This window comes from Pyrgilauda ruficollis, unplaced genomic scaffold (genome assembly GCF_017590135.1).
Source record: "Pyrgilauda ruficollis isolate IOZ18807 unplaced genomic scaffold, ASM1759013v1 scaffold37, whole genome shotgun sequence".
NCBI lineage: Eukaryota > Metazoa > Chordata > Aves > Passeriformes > Passeridae > Pyrgilauda > Pyrgilauda ruficollis.
The window spans coordinates 3,663,000-3,688,103 of record NW_024525156.1 but is presented as its reverse complement, the minus strand read 5'-3'; the positions used below and the strand labels follow the sequence as shown (position 1 = coordinate 3,688,103).

At 38.1% G+C, this 25,104-nt stretch overlaps 1 protein-coding gene across 1 annotated transcript; it reads left to right on the top strand.

Moving 5' to 3' along the window:
* The first annotated feature begins 706 nt into the window (after positions 1-706).
* On the top strand, positions 707-24,005 carry SPATA48 (spermatogenesis associated 48). The gene is given in 13 exon segments (XM_041475874.1): positions 707-802; positions 1,465-1,526; positions 2,506-2,561; positions 2,564-2,656; positions 2,659-2,945; positions 3,132-3,138; positions 7,983-8,116; positions 8,574-8,641; positions 9,759-9,797; positions 10,332-10,508; positions 20,539-20,646; positions 23,865-23,884; positions 23,887-24,005. Coding segments are annotated over 13 exon segments (1,266 nt in total).
* The last annotated feature ends 1,099 nt before the right edge of the window (positions 24,006-25,104 follow it).

Sequence of the window (25,104 nt, the reverse complement as noted above, 5' to 3'; positions counted from 1 at the left end):
ATGCTCTACATTGTCCTCAAAAAGTTTAATTAATCAGTTAGGGTAAAACATAGTGCCAAAACTGTCATTATTAAAAAAAAAAAAAAAAAAAAAAAAAAAAAAAAAAAAAACCACACCAAAATTAAAAGTCTCATGTTCTTTACATCAGTCTGAAGCTCAGCTCAGATTGTACAAATAACATTCCAGGGCAATAAAATGGAAGTGTCTTTTCTGGAGCAGACAATGTCTATGATGCCTACTCAAACCAAAGACAAAATAGAGACTCTGATGTGACTATGGACTGAAATACTGCATGTGGGTTTTCCTTTTTTGTCAGAGAGTAGAACTTTTAATGTCATCTTTGATCACAAGCAGGCCATAGAATAAGATCCAGCACATACATACACTAATTAAATAACCTGGTTAAATGCTACCAGCCAGCTTAAGCAATTTACTGTGTTTGCATTGCAAAGCCTCACTAGGAAGCAGACACTGTTACCCTCACCCTGGCATGCAACTTTGGCACATGGGAAGGCTAAATACCCCTCTCTCCAGCACTCTGCCCATTTCTGTGCGGGAAAGGAATCAAAGTAGATAATCCTTGAGCTTTCCTGCATCCATCTGCAAATTCATACAGGGAAAAGAAGCTCAATCCCACGGGGTGAGTGTAAGTGGGTAAAGCGCTGGCAGGTGTAAAACAAAACCCACAGGAGAAAGCTCCTGCATCATGGAACAGCATGTCCCAGACGGAAACACCAACATAAAACCGGCAGGCTGCGAAGAGGGCGGGCCAGAGGAAGAGGAAAAGGTGGAAGAGGAGAGGGTGGGCCGGGAGGTGGCCGCAGCCCTGCCCGGCCCGGCCCCTCAGGGCGGGCCTTCCCTCCTTCCCTCCTTCCCTCCTTCCCTCCTTCCCTCCTTCCCTGCCCGGGAGCTGCCCGGGCGGAGGTGGCCGTGGGGCTTTCCTGGCCGCAGGGCCCAGCTGTGCCCTCTCCTCTGGCGAAAGCAGGGAAGGGAGGGGAGGGAGCAGAGCAGAGGCTTTCACATCCTCAAACCCCAGGGAAACATCTGCTGCTGCCGCCGCAGGTTTAGCTAACTTATCCCAGCCCGTCCCCGCTCCGGGGCAGCTCCTCTGGAGCAGCAGCCGACTGCGCCCGGCCAGAGGGAAGTCCTGGCTGCTAAAGAACTAAAGAGCTAAAGAACTGAAGTGCTAAACTGGACATTGTCATGGGCATCCACAGCTCTGCTGCTCCGTCTTCTTTGCACTACTACTAAAAGACAATTAAAGTGTCTGGAATTCGAGGGCATTTGCATGCTCCTGAGGCATTCGAGTATTTAGAATCTGTGCTGCAGTAGAGAAGGGATTTTTCTGAAAGATGGAGGCAAGGAAAAGAGGGGAGAAACATGAGGAATTATCTGGGGAGCAAATAATGTCTGAAAGAAAAATATCATTTTAGTGGAATATTTGGTATATTGTTACTTTTCCAGAGAATTAAAGCAGTTCTTTATGTCAAAAAATCAAGAATGATCCACAGGAATCCTGAAGCAAAGTAACAAGGAGATGTAGCAGAGAGGACTTAAGCCTGGACACAAAACCAGTTCATCCATATGCTTCTTTAGGCATGGATCACTTCATAATGTTGACAGTAGAAATAATTCAGCCTTCCTTGGCAAATTCACTTACCAGGATAAACAGAATAGAATCCCTGACAATAAAATCCAAGACAGCTTAAATTGCATTTCATTCTACAAGATGAATGCAACAAAACAAGAGCCACCCTTTGTGATGTCTTACATCCTGTGCCTTACCTGGGTCCCATGTCTTTACCTCTCCTGTCATCTCTTTCTAAATCTTTCCAGGAGGAGGTAAGAAGGTAGGGAGGAAAAAGTCAATCTGCACCACTGAATGTAATTTCTAGTGTGAAACTGATAATATTTGATATGGAAATTACTGATAGTCAGTAAATATAGACACCAGTATGACATTTTAAAGGCTCGTTACTGGTAGAAGTCAAATTTTGGAAGTTTCTTTTCACTCAGGTAACTGTAGAGTTATGATAGAAAGTGGACACAGGATGTACCAGACAGAGTTCTATGTTTTCAGTGTGTTGGCTTAGCCTTACAGTGCCCACACTGCATATAAAACATTCTCAGCTGTCACTACAACTTGTTATGTGTGTCCCCTTGAAGGGCACGCATGCCAGTGGTAGGCATGAACTGTCACACCAGGAGAAATTTCATTAAGAGGTGTTTTCCATCATTACCAAGTAACAGAAAAAATCTAAGCATGCAATGGCCCTTTTCTTTCCTTACCATACTTGATAATCTCTTTTCAGGAAAGAATTCAGTAGTTGAACACTGCCATGCTCTTCTATGCACTGCTTTTTCTGGAGAATGACTTCTGCTTTTACTGTGATTTATTGTCTGGGACTTCAGAATCTTGGAGAAACAGGATCAAATTGCATCTTTTAGGTTTACTGCACACAAGGAAAATAGAAGAGAATAACTGTTTTCTGATGGACCTGAAAGGCAGGAAAATGCCTTTGGAAAGTCCTCAACTGCCTCGCCAGCTGAACCAGTTTACAAGATGATCACCAAGGGTATCCGAGTCAGTTGAAGAAGATGTGTATGTCTGGTATGAGGGGTCTTGAGAGCAATCACGGTTTTGCCAGCTTTGAAGAGAGAACAGTAATTATTTCCTTAAAATCTATCTTTTCACCCCTCCAGCAGGGGCAAATTACCCTTTATTTCCACACCAGGATGTTGTGCCTTTAACAGATCTCTGCTCAGGTTTTGTGAGTCCAGCAGCAGGAGCTGAACAGCAGCCCAGTGTTGGAAGAGCTATTGAATCCCTGGCAGGCTACAGCAATAGGGAACCTCACCAGCATCCCCATCACAGCCTGACCACAGAGACCTCCTGGAGGAAACCAGCCAGGACAGAAGGGGGAAGTCCAGGGTATGACTCAGGCGTAAAGTAAACTACTTTTTTAATCACTGAAGGAACTGGTGGGGCTTAACAAATAAATAAAATGAGTTTCTGAACTCCATTCCCCAGGGTCCTAAAGGAACAATCTTGTAAAATACATTTGTCTTGGATATTTGAACCGAATATAACTGCAGTAAACTGTTTGTATGATTAATTGTTCCTGCTGTAGCAAAGAGGTACCAGTCAGCAAATTCTAATGAGAATTCTATTGCTAAAAATAATCCAATTTTTAAGGTAATTACTGTTTTTTTTAAAAAATCTATTTATGTAAAATGTGAAGTTATTTACCATAGTTCTAATGAACACCTACTTTAAAGCAAACTGAGAAAACCAAATCATTCCAAAGCTAGGAAATCCCCTTGTATCCCCGGGATATTTCTGTATTTTAGTGTATTTTAATATTTCCTGACAAGTTGCAGTGCAGCACGTTTAGACACCTGTTCCAGTGTCTGGTTGATCAGAGAACAGAAGTTTTTGAAGATTGCCATCACATACTGTTTAAAGTACACCATTACCCTCTTATTTCACATTAGTGTCTTAAAGATAAATTTGAGTCTGATTATTTTGTAGTGATTGTAGCACCAAAATGGAAATTCTCTCCTTATAACATCAAGTAAAATTGGCTTGATGGTTTCAGAATTTTCTGATAGAAATTGTGGAAAGCAGAAATACCTGTCCAGGACTTATAAGGATGGACATAATTAACAATAAGCATTATGTTTGAAGTTAGTTTCAGTGACTTTCACAGAGAAATGCTCATTACATGTAGCTAGAACACAATTTTATGGTATCTCACCCGCCATGAGATGAGGGGAGGCACTTCTTAGAACACGGTAGCAAAATGTAAATAAACTCCTAGTTCCATTTTGCTATGAAATAGTGCAGTTACTGCACAGTTAACAATACTTTCTGCACGTTATTGTCCATTGTACCATAAATTCTGGCAGTGGTTTTGGTTCCCGGTTTCTGTTCAAACTTTGCATTTTAAATCACTTCTTGCTTAATGCAACCATATAAAAGAACAGTAAGGAACCCAAGAAACCACAAAGGATAAAAAATAAACAATATAATTTTCCTTTTTTTTTTCTTGCCCATACCATGTAATTTTCACTCTTATTTCTCATTTACTATTTTCTTCAGTTACATATGAAAATTAGACCGCTGACATCAGTCAGAAATGTTCAGCTGTTTTTTTTTTTTTTTTTTTTTTTTTTTGCATCCTCAAAAAAAAAAAAGGGTTTGCAAGCCTCTAAAAAAGTGAAGGGGAAAGAAGATTTGAGATAAGCAATTTTATCTTCCCAATAATTTTTCAATGCAAAGAAAAGTGGGCAGAGAGAGACATACTCTGGCACATAGAGACACATCTGAAATGAACACAGACAAAACCTGAAACTGAATGACATCAAGTCAGTAATCTGGGTTACAGTCAAGAAAGTGCTCTGAAATGGACAGTAGTTCCAGGAAGCAGATAGAAACTGTCCGGTGGCTTTCTGATGTTGTTTTGTTCAGGAAAGTTCACTATTAGACTAAAACGCTGACTCTGCTGAAGTTGTCAGGAAAAGTCAAACTGAACTCAGGGACAAACCTTGAAACAGATATAGTGCAGCATAAATTTCTTAAGGAATTGGTGTAAGTATTCTTCCAAACCTACTATGCATTTACAAGTTCTTTCGTGATGCTGAGCTATTAACTTCGAATGTGTAGATATTAATATAAAAAGTAGATAGGTTTTTAGGTATTATTTTTAATGAGACTGCATAAACAAATTCCAGATTTTAGCTGTATGATTCAGACCCCAACTACCAGCCCCCAGGCATGTGATGTAAGTTGCTAACCTTTCTAGATACCAGTCCCAAGACATTCCACAGCTAAGTCATTTGGGGAAGTTGTGCTGAAAGAGAGATCAGTCAGGCATTTTGTAAGCAAATTCTACAGTCACTTTCTCCACTGTGTCTGGGATGAACATGAAAAAAAGAGAGAGAAGCAGCCTTGCAGCCTTTGAGACAGATGAGCTGTGGTGTATAAAAAATCTGTAGCAGACAGGAGTTCTCTATTGTGAGAAGATGTAGCACTGTGGCTTTGGCCACAACTTCGAACTTCTCTAGCAGTCTTTTGCATCTGCTGAGCAAAACAAACTCTGTGAAGTTCTGTAGTAGCAAAGCAAATGTGAGAAGCTGGGGAAGAAGGTCGTTCTAGGACTGAAGAATCAGAGAAAGGACAACAGCTGAGGAGCTATTCTCCAAGTATTCTCATTCCATATAGGGGAGGAAGACCAGCCTTAGGAGTGTTTCCCCGTGGAGTCCCCTTCTCTCACTCATATGGCAACAGAATTTTCTACCCTTTGCTCTGTGGTCTCAAGTTTTCTTTGCAGTGGTTAGGAGGAGGATGGTCCCAGATTTAACCATACAGGTGTATTTGTACTGAGGACCTGGTGATTAAGTCTTCCTGTCCAGTTTGTAAATATTATTCTATTTGTAGGCTTTAACACAGAGGTTATGGGGACTGCAGAATGGACCAGGTTATCTGACAAGTCTGATAAAAAGCAGAGATGATTTCTTGTATACATTTAACTTATAGATTTGGTAGAGTAAACATTAAAAAAAAAAAAAAAGTAGTTTACTCATGCTGCTACAAGATTTTTGGATTTCTCCAAAAGCCCATGTAGTTCAGCATTTCATCCAAGACTGTGGATGTTTAGTAAAGTTATCATCCTTCCTCCAAATGTTTTGCTATCATGGGATGATTTGTTGAGCAGGGATTGATGGCCAGGAGGTTGTGTGTTTTAGTTAATAGTCATGGATTCAAAGATTTGTCTTCATGAATATATACATTTCCTTTTTGAGCGCATCACTTACATTCCAGCTCCCTACTTATAGCTAATTTGTGAATATGTTAGGCAAAAATGTCCTAAGACCAAATGGATTATCTGGAGGTCTCTCTACAGTGGTCTCTACCCACCTGGAAAACTGATTATTTATCCCTTCCTTCTGTCTGTGATCTACTAACCAATTATTTATCCATGAGATCTTATCTTTCTTCTACTGTATCTTTAACAGGCTCAGTTGGAGAATTTCATGCAGAACTTACTGAAAGAGTTGTGGTGACATTATATTAATTTCTGTGGCCTTTGTATAGGAAGAGTCCCTTTCCCAGTGGTTCATCTGCTGAAGCAGTAATCATTTTCTCCACAGTAATCATTACTCTAGAGAAGTAATCATAACATTGATTGAGAGGTCTCTCAAGGTAGGATTCCAGTTCTTTTCCATTTCAAATATTGATAGAAAATTTCCTTAGGCAGTATTTAGGTACTTAGTAAGCTAAAAGTTTTGACTGCCGGTAGAAATAGAAAGAAGAAAGTTTAATCAGAAATAAAAAAAATGTAAAGTAAAGTGAGAAGAAATGTGCAACTTGAAAAACAACAAATGAGCTATTTATGGACATTCAGACCTTGACAAATTAGAAGTCTGGACAATGACCAGCCAAATTAGGTTCAACAAGGGGAATATTAGGCTGGATGTTAGACAAAGGTTCTTCTTCCAGAGGGTGACTGGGCACTGGAACAGGCTCCCCAGGGAAGTGGTCACAGCACCAGCCTGAGAGCCTTCAGGAAGTATTTGGGCAATGTTCTCAGGCATATGGTGTGACTCTTGGGTATGGTCCTGTACAGGGCCAGGAATTGGACTTGATGATCCTTGAGGGTCCCTTCCAACACAGATTATTTTGTGATTTTGTGAAAAATGGCCTACAGCATACTCAAAAATATCTGTGCTATTAAATACGCATAAAACAATTAAATGTGTAATAGCAAACTGCCTAATAAGCTAATAGGTCATCTGGAAATAATGTAAAAAACTTGAAGTAATCTCTTTAAGGCTGAATGCCATTGAATAAAACAACTGTGGTTGTTCACTAAGGGTTAGATTATTTATCATGCCTACAGTTACATATTTCATTTTGCTTTTGCTTTTCCTTGCCCAATAGCAGAATGATTTCATTGTTGATTCAACAACTCTAAGTCTTTTTTCTGTTGCTTATGTTGCCATGCATGTCCTCTCCAATATAAACTGATGGGATTTATGCTTAGTTAAAAGGAGTTTTCAGGGAGACATTTGTAGCCTTTTCTATCAAAAGACTAAAAGAGAGAGAAGTAATGGCAATAGGTTATCTTTACCTTCTGTATGTAAAGAGAAATAGAATAATTAACCAAAGAATCAAGTGAAAGAATCTAAAAGAGTCATTTGAAAATCTTTTATTTGGCATTATCTGTTGCTGGGCCCACTAATGTTAATACACCTATTTTTAAAATATAAGGGGTCAAAAACAATGCACAGTGTCTACAAGTCATATACTAATACTGAGCTGCCATTTCTTTTTAAAACAGGTTTTGCTTTTGTTTTACTTTGTTTTTTTAATTTACTTTTTGCTACTAAGCACCTTTAGGTAGCAGAATATATAAGACTATAAAAAAAATTTTCTAAGAGTCAGAATTTCTGCTATTTAATGGCATTTAGCGTAGGATTCATCTCATGAACTTTAGTTATCTAGAAGTTTGTATCCAGTCTGCGCCTTTCATCTCCACTTCCCCTGTAGAGAAGTGAAGAGAAACTGTAGTTTCCAAAAGGGCATGCTGCACGTCTCTCTTCAGCGTCTGTCAGGGACATGACGTGCCTGGTGTCCAGTCTCTACTTATGTCTCCTCTCTCTTAACTGATTATTCAAGTTCAGACAAAATAAATCCCTTCACTACTGTAAGCTTATTGGAGGAGAAGCTATCATTTTCACTTAGTGAGTGAGACCATTTTAAAGAAGATGATCATGTGAAAAATCCTGTGCAGTAGCTACTTGTTCCCCAGCAAGCAGCATAAAATCCCAGGCTTTTCATTTCCCATTAAAAAAGAAGTCTATACTTTTGTTGCTTTCTGCATCTACTTCACATAGTCTTTATTATCTATCTACCAGTGTCATTCATTAATGATTACATAGAAACTTTTTCTCTACTTTTTTTTCAATGGTTGATCTAGAGCTTACAAAGGAGTTCCTGGGGATGTTTTCTTCCAAAATACAACCTCCAAAATAAACAGGGGAGATGTTGGATGATCCTGTTTCCCAGTATTTCACAAAAAGAAGATACAATCGCAGACCTAAAATAAGCCAAGTCAGTGAACAATTTCTAACTGTTTTTAGGTTTGCTAATGAAAGGGAACCTAAATTTTGTGTAGGTCATATACATAAACCCACAAAAATATTTTCAAGTAAAAAAAAAATCTCAAATGCGCATTAAAAGTCACCACCACATGCCAGTAACTGCCTCATATTATTTCACATTTCTTATTTTTACCCTGGACCTCTCTGCAAATTGATACAGAAAACATGCGTGCAGAATGTCAAAACAGAGTACAAGGATATTGATGAAAAATTGGTTGATAGGAATGATCTACCTTAACAAATCTCACATTAAGTTAGTTTATGTGTGATTATTAACTTTAACAATTATTATTTTTAATAAACTAAAATTCATTCTTGCAATTGGTTCTGATTGCTGCTTGAAGAAACTATTAAGTCAGATTAATTAGCTAATGTTGCATACAAGAAGCACGTAATTATGGTTTTAGGTTGTCAGAGGCTTCTGAGACAGATTTCAAACAACATCTTTTACCTCTCCACAGAGATCTGGTGGTTTGTAAATTTCAGGTTTTGTGAGTTGTCTGAACAGTCCTTTTATGAAGTCTGTGGACAGTTAATTATCTCAGCAGACTAAAGTCAGCAGCATTCTATAACTAGAGAAGTTAAGATACAGTTAATAACTGTATCGAAAATATTTTCTGCATGCTTCTCCTGTGAGAGAGTTAAATATAAAAAGCAGAACAGAAGAAGCCTGTAAAGGGAATGATTGTCATGATTTCGTATATCTGATGTTTGCATTAAGACATGACATCTATGAAAACACCATGGTAATCATACCCACGCACATACTCAAGGGGGTTTTTGCTGTCTGTCCAAAACAATCACTTCTGCATTAGTGTCTTTTATTTACTCTGTATTTCACCTATTCAAATCCATCTCAGAGTGAAGCATTTTAGATGAGTCCAGTAAAAGGTCAGAGAAGTCTTAAAACGGGTCAAATAAGAGCTAAGTTGAGACAAAGAAAGAAAAATTGGTCAAAGTATGATAGAAAAATGAGAATATATCTCCCTTCCAGACTATGAGCCAGAAGTTTTGCTCAATGGATAGGTGAGTTGCTGGGCAGAGTCAGGCATCGAGTGGGAGAGACAGGTACTTCAGCAGGGTGGAAGAAAAGCATAGATAGATAGATAGATAGATAGACAGATAGATAAATAGACAGATGCTTAAGGTTATCATGGTTTCTTGAGTGACGCTCTTTCAAGGGAATATCGTGGTGGATGGTAAGAGTTGCTTGCAGGGACAGACCAAGAGAGAAATTCAGACCTGATGTTAAATTGTCCTGTGTTCTCAAGAACTCAATGAAATAAGTGTTGCTAGTAGGGAAGTATTTAAATTTTAAAGAAAACTTGCTTATACTGTCCTATGAAATTGACTGTAGTCCTAATATCAGCAAAGGTTAAAATATAAGATTGTGCCTGCTGAGCTGGTTCATTTAGCATATATGCCAAACTAAATATTTGCCACCGTCTTTTACCAAATTCAAATGAGCACTGTGTTATTCCAAGAGCAAAACTTTGATTTGTCACCACCTGTCTTTTGGGACCTCATAAATATTCTATCAGAATGTTCTATCTGGTGAAAAAAAAGTGATTGATCCATTTTGTATTTAAAAGTGTAAGCCAAAGCTCTCAATCCTGTCATATCCCTTTATATATGTAAGTACAGTGTCCCTGGGTTGTTTTAACCTTTGTAATTTTTGATTAAGCCCAAGCAGTCCCTCTCTCATATTCTGAAACAAGAATTGTAGCTGGACTATTATTTAATCTTAAGGCATTTTCTGGTGCCAGAGGAGAGTGTATGCTGAGTCTCCTCTGCTTGTGGGTATCTCCATCTTTTTACCTGTAAACTAGAACTCAGAATCTGTTATGTCCATTCTGTAAGAGTATCCCAGTCTGATGGCAAGAATAGCCAAAAAGACGAGAGATGACACATTTCTATCTTATTTCCATTTTCCCCCAAGCCTCTCTGAACATATGTATTAGAGCTGTCAGTTTTTATGTGCTGCAAGTTCAGCAGATGATTGCTTTCGTCTTGGGATATGCTAAGCACACAGGGCCATTCATTTCTGTGTTCTTTTCTTGTGGACCATTTTAATAAATAACTAGAATTTTGGAGCATGCAGTGTATGGTTCAGCTGCCTCCACCAGCTGTCTTATGAATAATGTACATATCTTCGATTTACTTTCTATCTGCTGTGTTGGTGCAGTAAATTTTGAAGGCATTGCTGGTGTAGTCTTAGTCCTACTTATCCATGTTCAAACTTTGAAACCTCACTACAAAAGCACCGAACACTATGTTTCACTTCTTAGCATGATTTTGACACTGCCTCTTGCATTCTTGTTACTTGGGAAAAGGGAAAAACTGTTAAAAATCTGATCTTGGGAGAAAAGAATGGAAACATTTTGAAACTATACCATACTTTCATACTTCAAATGTTTCCCGTTCTTTAGTATTAATGGTCTGTTGCGTGTTTGATGAGTAGCATGATTTGAATATTGCCACGTCAAAAGCATGCGATTGTTAACTTTAGTCACTAGATGGCCTTTGAGTGTGCAAAAGCTCCCTGAATGCTATTGGAAAACTATACTTTTAGCTAGGTCATTAACTTTGATGGTTTTCACTTTAAGCCATTCCTAAACCTATCTTGAGCTGTCTTGAGCTTGAGCTGATATTAAGTGCTTATTTGCAAGCTTTTGAGAAAGGAAAATTGCAAAAGTAACAGCTTAATTATAAGAATTAAAATAATAAAACAAAAGAGGAACTAGACTGGTTTCTTTTATTTAAACATAATTTCTCTTTTCATCAGCCTTTCCTGTGTGTCCTTGAAATGGTCTTCCCCAGTTCACATTTGTGAGGAAAGTACAGACAGGATACTTCACTGGGTAAAGCAGAGGGTCAGAAGCTGTAGAAATATTGCCCTCCCTGTTCTGAAGAAAAGACGTGATGCTGGGTGTTACTCACGTCAGATCATGTGCTAAACACTCCTGGTTGTTGGGAGCTGCCCTGTGAGTAGCTGGAATTTTTGAGCTACAACTTAGATCTGTTCATTTATGTTTCTTACATCTGTTTCAGGGTGAATGTATACCCTTTTGCAGTGCATCATGTGCTGTTACCTGTGTGGGGAGCAGGACATTATTCTTCATACAGCAGCAGATTCACAGGTAAAGTGAGTTGCTAATCATTGTAAGGTCATCACATTAGATCCATGTTGCTGCAAACAAGCCTATTAATTCCAAATTTTTATGGCATAATGTACCATTCTGATTATTTTACCTTCTGCACAAGTCATCTGATTTCTCAGAGCCTGCATCTAACTTTTCTGCTTGAATTATGACAAAAACAGTTTAAAATGGTTATTCAGGAATGACTGTGCTTTCAAAATGCAGCACATACAGAACACAGCATAGTGCTGAACAGAGATGTCTGGGTTGTGGTGAAGTTACAGAGTCATTAACCCTTAGTTCTGCTAGGTTGTGCTGCTGTTATGGTGGAATTTTGAAGAAGAGAAGCAGATATGTGTACTCTGCTGCAGGCAGACAACCTATCTGGGACTATTTGCATCACATGCTATCATGGAGGATTTGTAAGTCTGAGCAAGTGAATCTGTATTGCCTTCTCTGGAATGCTGCATCTCATTTTTCTGGTTTTCAGTGAGTGAGGCTATGGATTTCATTGATTTCTGCAGCAGGGAGACCAAGATCTCTGAGATTTAAAAGACTGTGGCATCTCAAAGCTCAAAAAAACCTCAGTTGTAATAAACTCAATTCCATCTGGAAAATTTTATTAAGTTTTTTACACTTGTTATCCATCCATGACTGTCAGACATCAAGACTGCTATGATTTGGAGCAGAAGAAAGAAGGAAGTCAGAAGGCGTAAAACTTTGCCTATAATTTGTTTTTCTCACTTTGTGTGTTTGCCAGTAGTTATAGAAAGTTGTGTAAAGGCCGTTAAACTCAACCAAAATTCTTGAAAAGTCAGATATATGCTTTGGATTGAAAAGCCTAAATATGATTTGTAAGTATAAAGTGTAAAGCTCTCTTAGTAAATAGTCACTTTCACTCTCATGGAGTAGCAGCAGCACTTCCTGCTTGCAACACTTGTGCAACAGCATCAGTGCCCAGGCATTACTCCAGAGTGAGACGCTGTTCTTCCCCAAACCATGCAAGAAAGTGGTTGCCATTCAAATTATTAGCAAAGCTGAAAGTAACTAAGAGTCATCTGTCATGTAACTGCAGAGACAAACAGGAAGAGTGGTGAACCTGGGCATGTTTTTTATGTTAGCCTTGCACCCACCCTCTCTTCCTTTTGGCAGAACAGGAAACCATCTTCTGTTTTTATTTTTTTTTTTTCTTAAGGAATTAGAAAAAAGATAAAAGTCTTGATCTGGGCTGTAGTTGAGCCTAAAAGCCCCTGATACAAGGTCAGTGTTGTGATGAGCTGCTGTGCATATATCTAGCACTCTAGATAATATTGTGAAGTGCTTTCCATGCAACGTGGAAGTCTTATAGATGTAAATCTAGGTGCAGCATGATAAAGTCATGCACCAAATTCCCACTGGGAATCTGTAGCACGGTTAGGAATGAAACTTCACATATCCTGAGCCCAAGCATGTGCTATTTTTTTAACTGAACTCTCATATTTAGACTTTTAAAATATTGCTTTGCTCAGACTTGGTTTTTATAATATTAATTAGGACAAAGTGATGGTCATACTTCTTAAAAATTAGGCTGAAATAAAAATGAACATTTAGGAATCATAATCATGTGTTATCCAGATCTTCTCAGTGGTTCAGATATGGAATAACTGTGGGTGCTTTCAGCACATGTAAAAAGCCATGTCATAAATGTTGTGATTCATCTAGAAGTGCTAAATTTTGAATATGAACTTATTAATAACTGTGTGGGTAATCTGATGACAGTCTAGAATAATCAGTGAAAATTGCCCAAAGAGAGCTATGGATGTGCTCTTTGGGTCAGTCTCTTCGTCTTTGCATGTGACCAAAATTCCTGGATCATAATTCGGTTCTTATTCTCTTCCAGGCTTTCATTAAAACCTGCATTTGGGGAAAATCATGAATGGCATAGTCCCTTGAGGTCTGTTCCAGCACTGGAATGTAGCATCATTCTTAATATCCATGGTTTGTATATGCACTCCTGAATTTGCTTTAGAATGAACTTGTTTCTCTTTTTCATCCCCAGATATGCTGCAATGTATGCCTAAAAGTTGGAAACTTCTACTATTTCTTTACCAAGGGTAACATAGAAAAGTTTTTGTTAAAGAAAATGACAGTCAAAAAATTAGGAAGCTGTTGTGGAAGAGCATTCTGAAAATCTCTCTCTGATGCAGTGCTCTTTCACCAAGAGACCTCATAAATTTTTTTATAAAACTTATAATCCCGCTGTACAGCTCAGTGCTACACTGTCAGAACACATGTGGTGTAGGCTTGAAACTTACCTTCTTATCCCAACAATGAATGAGATTCCAAGTTGCATTGATACTTTTTTGTGTTTTCAAGGTGTGTTGCTTGTGTGATTTTTAAGGTACACTGGATAACAGTTGCCCAGTGGTTCAAGTGACTTTTGTGGTATTTAGAAATGCACCATTTTTTTGTGCATACTTTCTTTTTCTTCATTTTTTCCCTACCTTCTCTACTTGTCTGCCAACTGTAAATTCTCTTGTATTTGCATTCTTGTTTTTTCAAACCCATGAAGTGTAAATTCCATTGGAATCAGTGAATTAAATGTATCTGCTTAACAAGATTTCCTGAAGAAGTATAGGATTGAAAATCTGTTCACATATTTCGCAGAACTGAGACCTCTAGGATTTCTTTTACAAGACTTTAAACTCTAAATTGATTGTGCCTGTTTTCCTTGGTTATTTTTGCTTTGTTTCTTAGTAGTTTGATTGCTAATAATTCCCTTATCATATTCATTTCTTTGTGGAAGATGAATACAGCATTTGGTTTTATATGTCACATAACTACCCATATATTAACTATAGGTAAGCAACTGAGTGCTAAATGAGTATGTTTTGTGCAGCTAGCCAGGCTTTCAAAAATAGCTCAGCAACCACACAAGAAAACCAGAATTCTGAAAGAGCTCACATTCTGGGTGCACGTTGATCGCTAAGCTCCTGCGAAAATCTGGCCACAAACACCACAATCTGATCTCCTGTATCTAACTGCTGCTCCAACCCACATATGTACCAAGGAACAGGAGGATAGTCCAAATACTGGAAAAACATCGTGTTTTCAGATGAAATTTTGCAGCAGAGCTGCAGTGACTTCCAGGAAGGCTCAGACTGATAAATTCTTTAAGCACTTTTGAGAGGTGCCATGTTATTGAAAAGTGAAAATAGGTAATGACAAAAATCATTGTTTATTTTTATTAACAACTACTTTGAAATACTGTCTTTCTTATTTAGAAGTGCATTTTGAACTCAACAATTTTGAAAACTGTAGAAAAACTGCTTTTATTGGATCATATGTTTTCCAGCATAATCACCTGCTGTTCTTTTTTTCTTAGAAATATTTATATGCATATTTTATTTTGTATAATTCTATTTCACCTCTAGCCACCAGCTTTTTTCCTCTGTTGACTTCTTCCCCAGTCTGCTACTGAAACAAGGTTATGTACTTTGTGGTATTTTAGATTCTGCAGGTGTTTTAAGGGTCAATGGAAAAAAGCCTCCCACGCTTTGGTGATGGGGATTTCCTCTGTAGCATTCAGGGGCTGGGCTCTGGTCTGATAGGCACAAAAAACTCTTCTCCCTGGTATTTGGAGCTCCCTTACAACCTCCAGTTGAGCTGACAGAACTTAATGTAGTAATAGTGCAGCACATTTAGTGCATTCCAGCATACGTAGCAGGAGTTCATATCAATCCAGGTTTGTTTCATGTACTTGACTTGTGCTTTTCGCTTTAGTGTGTCTTTGTTGTTATAACACAACAGCTTCCTGATTCACTGCAGAGCCTATTGGAATTTGCCTCTTGACATTTGACAAAAGCAGTTAGGACAGTGATTATGTTTTCTTGTTTCACAGTGAAAGCCCCCTCAATTAAGTAAAAAATGGGGCAGTCATCAGCTTTTTAAAACTTTCTTCTCATTCCTCAGCGCTCCTAATCCACAGTAGAGGGCAGTGCTTACACAATGCATGTGCACTCTCGCCAAGTGTTACTTACATAGTAGCACATCATCTAGTGCAGTGCCAGAGCGCTGATAGAACAGGTTACAGTACTGGTTTTTAACAGGTACAGATTGACAAGGCTGAAGTGACCTGTCCAGTGCCAGAGGCGTTTTGTGTGTGAGGAAGACAACAGGATCTGATCAAAAGCACTTGATTGAAATGGGAAACATGCTAGGAAGAAAAATCCCGTGTTTCAAGTCCTGCAGTTCTTGCACGAAGATATTCTCTGAAACTACCCTTTATTCGTGGTTTCTCAAGCACATTGAGCAAAATGCTGCTATCACATCAGTACGTCTTAGTGACTTCGCATATTTCCTCACTGTAGTCATTTTCCAACTGTCTATGTGCATGCATCCCTTGGAAATTCAAGTTATCAGAAATCCCACAGGCCACAATTGTCTGGGAACAGGACCTTCTGCTGTCTTGCACCTTGCACAGTCATTTCCAAGGGCTGCTGTAGAGCTTTCTCACAAAGTATTCTTTCTTCAGAAACCAACAGCTTGTCTACCATACATGCCGGTTTAGTGGTTCTCCAGTTTGACTCATTCAGGGGGTTGTGGAGGCAAGTGTCTGTTGAAATATCCTACTTTGGCATTTTCCAAGTGAGATTTTATTGCTGCCTTGAAATGCTTTATTGTGTCTGAAAAACATTGCCCCATGCTACAAAGGGGGACTGAAAATTTTGAAAGCAGAATAAAATTGTTTGAAATTGTAGAAACAAAGTTTTCCAGTTCAACATGACTCAAAATATTTGGGGGAGTTGCCATTTGATGTTTTTATCTTTTCAGGAACCCCAAACCCATTTTTAAGTACCCATTCCCTATTGTGCTTTGATGGCTGAGGGAAATGGGTGTGAAATAAAACCCAGAATGCTGTTGTTCCTATTCTCTGCTCTGCATTAAAGCACTTTGGTTTGTCTTCACAAGTAATCTTACTTATATTCGTTCACAACACAAAGGCGTGTATGAATTTCCTAACCCAGGATCATGCCTGAGACATTTCTACCAGAGGTTCTCAGTTTGGCAAATAATATCACAGAGGCAAAAAAGATGTAGAAGGGCACAAATGTGTTGCATTTGGAGGAGAATTTGAGGTGGACACCACTTGTGACCTTTGTATACTGTGAGTGAAATCTGTGAGGCCTATTTTATAATAGCAAAAACCAAAAGAGGTATAATGACTTCATATGGTGGTTTAGTTCTATTGCATTTATACAATAAATAAATAAATTTATACAATAAATAAATAATTTGTACAATAAATGCAAAGGAGTGTTTATAAGAAAGAGTAAGATGTTAGGAACTCTTTGCTTGTCAGTGTTAAGGTAAGAATCTACCAGTATATCACTAGACTAGTTCTTTTGCACAAAGAACTTGGATACCTCCATTGTTCTAGCTGAAGTGCTAGATCCAAGGTTTTGAAGAATTTTTTGGGGGAAATCTAGATTTCACTCCCATATAAACCGGCAATGTGGAATTTACATGGCAAACCTGGGCATCCAATACCCTGGAGGTACTCTAGACCATCACTTCCAGCTGCTGCTTCTGAACAATATGTATCCCCCGTGAGCCCTGCATTATAGATAATTTTCTCAGATACCTTAAGGCATCTCAAATAGCTCTAAATATCTGTAGGGAGGGCCTACTGAATTAAGTCTACATTGATCTTCCTGATCCTTGCCAGGAAATAAAAATCTACAAAGATATCCCAAGATGGTAAAGCTTCACCTCAAATCCACTATCCAGTTCCGGGCCCCTCACTAAAAGAGGACACTGAGGTGCTGGAGCATGTCCAGAGAAGGGCAATGAAGCTGGTGAAGGGTCTGGAGCACCAAGACTTATGAGGAGCAGCTGAGGGAGCTGGGGTTGTTTAACCTGGAGAAAAGGAGGCTCAGGGGAAATCTTATCCCTCTTTACAGCTACCCAAAAGCCAGGTGGGGATAAATATCTTCTCCCAGGTAACCAGCGATAGGACAACAAAATAAGCCTGCCCAGGGAAGTGATGGAGTCACCATCCCTGAAGATATTTGAAAGACACGTAGATGTGGTTCTTGGAGACATGGTTTAGGGTGGACTTGGCAGTCCTGGGTTAACAGTGAACTTGATGATCTTAGAGGTCCTTTCCAATCTTAGTGATTCTATGATTCTATGGACAAAAATAGAGGCAGTCAGAATCACTACAATTCACTTGAAAAATCTTAGTGCCTGCACAGATTCAACTGTCAGCACTATATATTTGTTACTGTTGGGACTAAGGGCTGCTAGGATGATAACAAGGAAGTGTATGAACAAGGATGTCATGGTTACAGAAAGAAAGCTTGATGACGGCAGCAAAACCACAGAGGAGTTTTGTGTGTTGCCCAGTGGTAGGCTGGCACTTAGTTGTTTTCTTCAGCAGCAGCAATGGGTTAGCAGCTCATCAGAGAAAGCACACAAGAGCTAGATGTCATGATCCAAAAAAACAAAAACACAAAGGGGTGCTTTTTTAACCTCAGTTTCTTCTGCTTTATCACCTACATAACCGCAGCACAGTTTTGCATCTTCTCTGCAGGTTCCCAGGAGAGCAGCTGCTCTGCTGTAGTGTAGGCTTGCTTACTTTCCTGGTACCTTTTTCTTCTCTCTGTTCAGCTCTCTTCTTTTACAGATCCACATTCATCCCACATATTATGAATGTAGCAACTTCTGTCAAATGTTTCTAGCAGACAGTCTAGAACAAATCTTCATCTTGGGTCATTTCTCAGATTGACTTTTGGGTCATGTTTGCCCATTTATGATGCTTTTATCTTTTCTTCTACTTTTGTAAGTTTCAAAGGTGAGAAGATTTTATCAGTCAGATTCCTCACAGTTATATAGTTTATATTATTATAATTATGATAATATAAATGTATAATACAGTTAATATATTAATATCGAAATATTAGCATATAAAATATAAAAAGTATTCTATATAATATAAAAATATATTTAATATTATAATATGTAAAATTATTAGAATATAACAGCATAATTATTATGTGATTTAACTTAAAATAGACTTCTAAAATGCTGGAAGCTACTATAGGACTTCTTGTTGTCATCTACTTCTCTTTGTGACCCTCGTACACTTCCAAGAAAATCACTGGAATTTCATGACATGTGGCTACGTAGCCCATTACCAGGCTAATAAAACTGGGTTCACAGTTTGACTAATTCCTTCAGAGTGGTATCAGGTATATTTTCAGTTTTGGATGAATTCATGTGCTTACAGTCACAACCCAATATCCATTGTGTCCCTGGTTGGGGATCGTGATATACAGATAAGAGTTTTCTACAGTCACCTAATGTGCACTTAACCTAACAGTTGTCTGCTTTGACATGAAAAAGCAAATTTGAATGCAATCCATTTTGGCCAATTCTGAAAACACATTCTACTACTGTAAAAGGTTTTCAAGCTGCTTGTTGCCTCTGCACAGCTGCTGTCAAGACAGAGCAAATGTGTTCCTTGCCCAGTCAACTACTTAGTGATTCCCTATAGGCAGCACCTTCCCAAGTGCTACAAAACCTCTGTACTGATTCTACAAAGCCATCCTCTCTGGAGAGTCGTAGACTGGAGCATGGCACAGGGAGTGTAGCGGTGCGTGAAGGTGTGGGTTAGTGCAAGGTTTCTCCAAACTGAGATGGAGAATTAGGTGGTCCTTCTGCTAACTATGGGTGCAAGGACTACAACATATACCACCAATGCTCCCGTGCCAAATACAGAGTGCTGTGTTATAACTCTGGTAGGTAGATACAGTTTTTTGTAACTACATCTGCTATTCTGAGGAGGAATTTCAGAGCCAAGTTTCCCACTACAAAAGTCAGAGATACATAAAGTCTGATAAACTGTATCCCTCACACATCCATTTTTGCATCCCATGCTGAACTTAGTTGTAGTAGAAGGAGCTCATCAGCTGCATGATACTAGTAATACATGCATGATACTAGTAACTCTATGCACTTAATAATTAAATAAATTGTTTAATTTTACACAGATTTCAAGGAAAATGAAGAATACTTGAGAAATTATTTGAAAGGAAGCGCTGCTATCAGTTATATGGTGTGAAGACCCACAAATGACTTAACAGAGGTGAGGTGTATAATCCCAAATATTTAGGTGATTCAGCAGATGAAGCAGCTTGTTGTGAGCCTTTACCTGCATGTGTGTGGGCAGTCTGGATGTAAATGTGTAATTCATGTCCTATGCTTAATTGTACAATCCAACAGTGTCCTACTTTGAGATGTCAATACAGAACAATATTGAAGATAGTCTCTGAAAAACTTTGAGTTGCAAAACAAGGTACTATATTGAGGTTTTATATTGTTTTATTTCTAATACTCGTGGATTATCAGAATTCATATTATTACCTATTTTTTCTTTAATTTTGTCCATCTCTGCTTCATCTTGCAACAACTCTTACCAGAATTTTCTTTGTATTGCTTCAGATAAGTAGAGTTTTTTTACTCCACATCTTTAAGGAACTCTGCTTTTCATTTTCACATTAAAACATCATCAGAATTAACAAAAAGCTTTCATTTTCCAAGGTGTGGTGCATACTGCCTCAGTACAGTGGTTCACTCACACTAGAATTTAAGTTGGTGTCTAAGCAGTGTTATTAATACTACATCTTAATAAATTCTAAAAGGAAATTTAGAGAATCTTAGAATAATTTGGGAAATCATTTTTGTTTTAGCCCATGAGAAATCACACCTCTGTTGGCTTAAAATCTGTTATGTAAATTCCATATTTGAAGCTGGAAACTAAACATGAGCTAAATCTGTATCACATTTTAAAGAACATTTCTTGCTTTTTTGTGCTCTATGCAAACTCTCTGATTTAATTTCTTCTTTGTGATTAAACAATGCTTCTAATAATGAATATTATACAGATACTAAACCTAAACAGATTGAAGAAAAAAGAATTTTCTAAAGAGCTCACTTTTACAATGTCTAGCCAGAGATTTTGGCCCAGATCAGCAGCTAGATCATCATAAAGTTGTTTCCCTGACTTTAAAGAAGCTATGACAGTTTATACATTCTAAGCACTTCTCATTTTATTATTAAGAGATTTTACCCCATCCATCTTTGATAAACCCTATCCATTCTAGAACTTATCTATAAGTCATATTTCAAGCCTATAGTCATTTAATTTACCCTTTCTCCACCCCATCCCCCTTTTAACTGTTTCCTTTAGCACTCCAGATATTCCTGGATACACTGGCAAGGTTCATTGGTCAGCAACTCACCCAGAAAATTCTAATCTTCCATCAACAGCCCCATCAGTAATTGCAGGAATGCATGGGTAGGTATGAAGTATATTTTTCAGCTTGTTCAGAAAAATTACTGGGAAAATCATAATTGCATTTATTTAGTTAAAGAACAATTAAATGTTACACATTATATTCTATTGACTTAAAAAATACAGAACAGTCAGAGCTGGATCCCACTAAATTATTGTCATGCATGTCAGAAGTCCTTTTGAGGTCTTAGAATTTTTCTGGAGCATTTTATGTTATGTGTTGGGAAGATTTTTTTTTTTTTTTAATAACAAATGTCTTTGTCTTTTTTCAAAGAGGCCAAGAATGTCAAAGTTATCAATTCCCAAAAGAAAACTGTGTGGAGTTTCTCAGTTGGTCTTGGCAGACTTAAGAAACAGGTATTTGCTATGAAAAAATGGTTGTTAAAAATGGATGGGTTCACTTAAAAGGCAGTGAGAAGCAAAGTCATACCATGCCACCACACTGATGTGGCCTGGGACCCTGTGATTGTGAAATTATCACAGCTCCCCATCACTATCATGGCTGCCCCATCAAGTGAATTAATAAACTTTATTCTCTCTTGCTCTTCCATACAAGGCTGGTTAAAATTGTGGGCCAATATAAGTGTTTATTTGTTGATTTCAAAATATGTGGACACTTCAAAGTCGCTGAAAAATCCTTTTCCTTTTGTTAGCATGAAAAGCTTCAGATGCTGGCAAAGAACTAACTTAGCCTTTCTCCCTAATAACTTAGTAACTATTTGTTTCTCCTCTCTCTTTTATGATTTTGTGCTTTAGATTCTGCTTTCTTGTTATCTGTAGTGATCTAGGATATGGTAACACTTTTCCAAGATTCCATGTTTTCCTGAGAAATATATCTTCTAATTAAATTTTTAATTTGCCTTAGGATTCTGTTCACAGCACATAACACCTTTTTCAGCACTGTCAGTGAAAAGTATCCAGAAAAGGCTCGAGGAGATTTACAGAGCTGCATTGCTTTTAAAGAGTTGCCTTGTCAAGTTTCACCATTTCCATGAATGACCTAACTTACTTTTCTTCTGCACTACATCCAGTCACCTCTGCTCTTTTTCTCTTGTGGTTATACTTGGAAAACAGGCAGTCACCTGTAGTTATGGGCTGCTGTTGACAGGGAATGGAAAGATGCAACAAATTCCTGAGTCTCCATAATATGATAAAGCTGAACTCAAAGGAGTCTCATGCAACTCTAAATTGCTTGTAAATGTCACAAACAAATAGAAAAGGCAAATGCATCTTAGCAAAGATCCTTGAGAGACTTCATTCAGGTACCAGAATTCAAAAGCAAAAATAACATGCACCACTGTGATCTGAAGAAAACACATCAGTTACTTCCTTTTAATTTACACAGATGTAAAGTTTTACTGTGGATGTAGTTCACAGTGGAGGATTTTCCTTCATTTTTAATATATAGCAAGAACAGGGCTCTCATTATATGCTAATTGATACTTTCCAGAACCAGGACAGAATCTGCTGAACTTTTTGAAGTAGGTTGTGTAAGAATAAACTAGAGAACATAATCACATCCAGAGATGGCAGAGCAGGTTTTGCCACCCTTAGTCTGAGCAAATGTACCTATATGGTACATTTCCCTGAGGAGATATTATCCCTAATAGCAAAATTGTGATAGGCGTATGGTCCTACTTGTGGAGTAGGACCATAGTCCTTAGTGTTCCTGAGATAACATGGAACATTCTAATCCTTCGTGCAGCTGTTGTGTAAAGCTATGATGGATGCTGAGAATCTCCCCTCAACATTAGTTACCAATGCCCATAAAAGAAATATGCTTAACATTTGATTCCTTCCCTTTATAAAATAAATTATAAGAATTCCTGCTGATTTCAGGGATCACAGGTCAAGCTAGACTATAGTGGAGAGGTGAAGACCCCCATAATTTGGGGTCAAATAATTTGCTTCCATAGACTTTTGATCAAGGATGTGATCTCATCCTTACCATTTTTAAAATGCTGACCCCTTTCTTTGTCTCTTTGCTCATTCTCAAGCAATGATTGTAATAATTTCTCAGAAGTGATGGCATGTGGTGGCATGTGGTGGATGTTTTATAACTGCTGTCTACAATATATGGTCAGTGTCCTGAAGACAACTATAGGTATCAGTTGGAATCTCTTGTGTACTGCTAACCTGGTCTAATAAGTATTCCTGTCAAAAGTATCAGCAATATCAGACAGACCAGGCAGCATGCAACCATTTCTGCACTGTGTTTCTATTGCATGGTGTTCCCACAGGATGTGCAGCAAAATCCTGTACACCAGTGTCAAGTGTTCTGAAGTCAACAGGGTTGTGTAGGATATGAAACAGTAGAAATATGATTTTCTCATCTTTGAACATGAATAGTGTTTTTATTTGTCAAGATTTATTGATGTAGTTTTAATCTATTTTTATTTCCAGGTAATCCCAAGGTGAAGACAGAAAATTATATTTTAAAGTCCTCTTAGTGCAATTAAATTCTGGCAGAGTTATTTAGCTTTTGCATAGGAAGGAATGCTTTATGTATTTTCTTGTGTCCATTGCTACCTGGAAAATCCAAATCCAATTGCATGTCATGTTGCATGGAAACTCATTGGTTTCACCATAATTAATCTAAGATAGTGTTGGATTTTGGTTGATTATTGAGAGAATAACTTTCTTGATTATTGAGAGGATTGAGAAGCAGTTTTAAGCAAGTTGCTTTGAAGATTTCAAAAGTTATCTCTAGGTCAAAAACATGGTTTTTAATGTGGAAAGTGAGCATAAATGTCTGTGGTCAGTTCTGTGTCAGCCATGAGAACCGGACATCTAAAGCAGATGTGACAATGCCAACAAAGTATTTTTAGAAGGCTTGAAAGCCGAATATCCAGCATGACCTTCAGGCACCACAGGGCCTTATGTGCTTGAGAGCATTTGGCATGGTCATGGAAGGTCTGCACATGTACTGTGCAGGTTAGTTGTGAAACAGCTGCGTGTGTGAGTGTCTGTGTCTCTGTGTGTGTCTTGGCTGTGTGTCTGTGTTCAAGTAAGACTGGGGAAGCTCTTCAGGAAGATTTACCACCAATGATCTTTAGGAGGCTGATTCTACACTATGGAATATTGCAAATTATTAATATTCTGTGTGGCCAATGAGCATAAGTGTTTGTGAAGAAAGCAGTGAGAGAGAAAAAGAGAGAATGTTTAGGAATATGAGAGCTTTTTTTAAAATCCCTTTTTTCCCTGTCTTTATGTGACTGCAGATACCTTGCAAAACATGGAAGTTGACTCAGTAGAAGCACCTAGGACTTTTTTCTCAACTCCAGTTGGTCCTCAGATTTCTTTCAAAGCAGAATAAAAAACTATTACGATTTAGAGAATGCCAATCCTTTTTACCTGGATAACTGAGAGCCTCAGTGTCTGACAGTGAGGAGGAAGGAATTGTATGAAGATGTGCAGACACTTTAAATACAGAACAAAAATAAAATAATATAGAAGTGGGTGTTTGTGGTAATCCTTATTGCATTATTCTCATATTTATGAAAAAAAAATCTTGAAACTTGTCTGTACTAGATTGCCTTGTTAAGTATGGTTGAAAATGATGCTGTAGCTGTTCCATACATTGACATGAACATTTTGTGTATGCACACAGACACAAAAATGTGGACACACATATATGAATGTATTATTAACTATGAAATCATTACAGGGCAGCAGCCCTTCTCAAGCTGTTCTGAGTATGCCTTGCAAAGATGGTTAAATGTCACAGAATGAGATTTTAACCTTTAACTGGCTTTGTGTATGTAATGAATAAAAGGAGGCAAGTTATGTTCCCTGGTTTGGAGGCTAATTAAGAATGTATGCCTTACATCCGTGCTTAAAATCTTTTATGCTTAATCTAAATAGGGAAAATCTAAACATGGAAGATGGAGGACCTCTAGTTAAGCATTTGTCTTGGTACTGTTTATTTTCTGATATCGGTGTAGACAACATGAGGAAGGAGCATGCCAGAGAAAAAGAAGATCAAATGCAAATTTGTCAGTCAGGAAGTTCTACTGTGCTCCAGTGGCCAAAATAGTGCAAACAGTTATTCTAATTCAGACAGCCTTGCAGATTCCTTAGAATTTTTTGTCTTGAGGTGTGTGGTGTCATCTGAATAATCTATATTTATTCTCTATTATCTCTAAGGCTTGTTTTTCTCCAGTACAGGCTTCTCCAGGCTTTTAGGTACGTACATGTGTAAAAACGTTTGTAAGAAGTAGCTTTTTTGCAGCCACTTCAGGTCTTTCAGTGAAGGATTACAAAGTGCACCAATGGTGAGAGACCCTTTCAAGAGTAGACTGAAGACTTATTGGAAATACTGAAAAGTAGGGAGAATAAACCACAGAGCCAAAAGGCACAAAATCTGCACAAGGAACTAACATCCCTTAACAAAGGGATTAGATCCTCAGCAACAATAATGGGAACTAAGCATCCAAATCCCTGATATTGCTGTGCAAATCT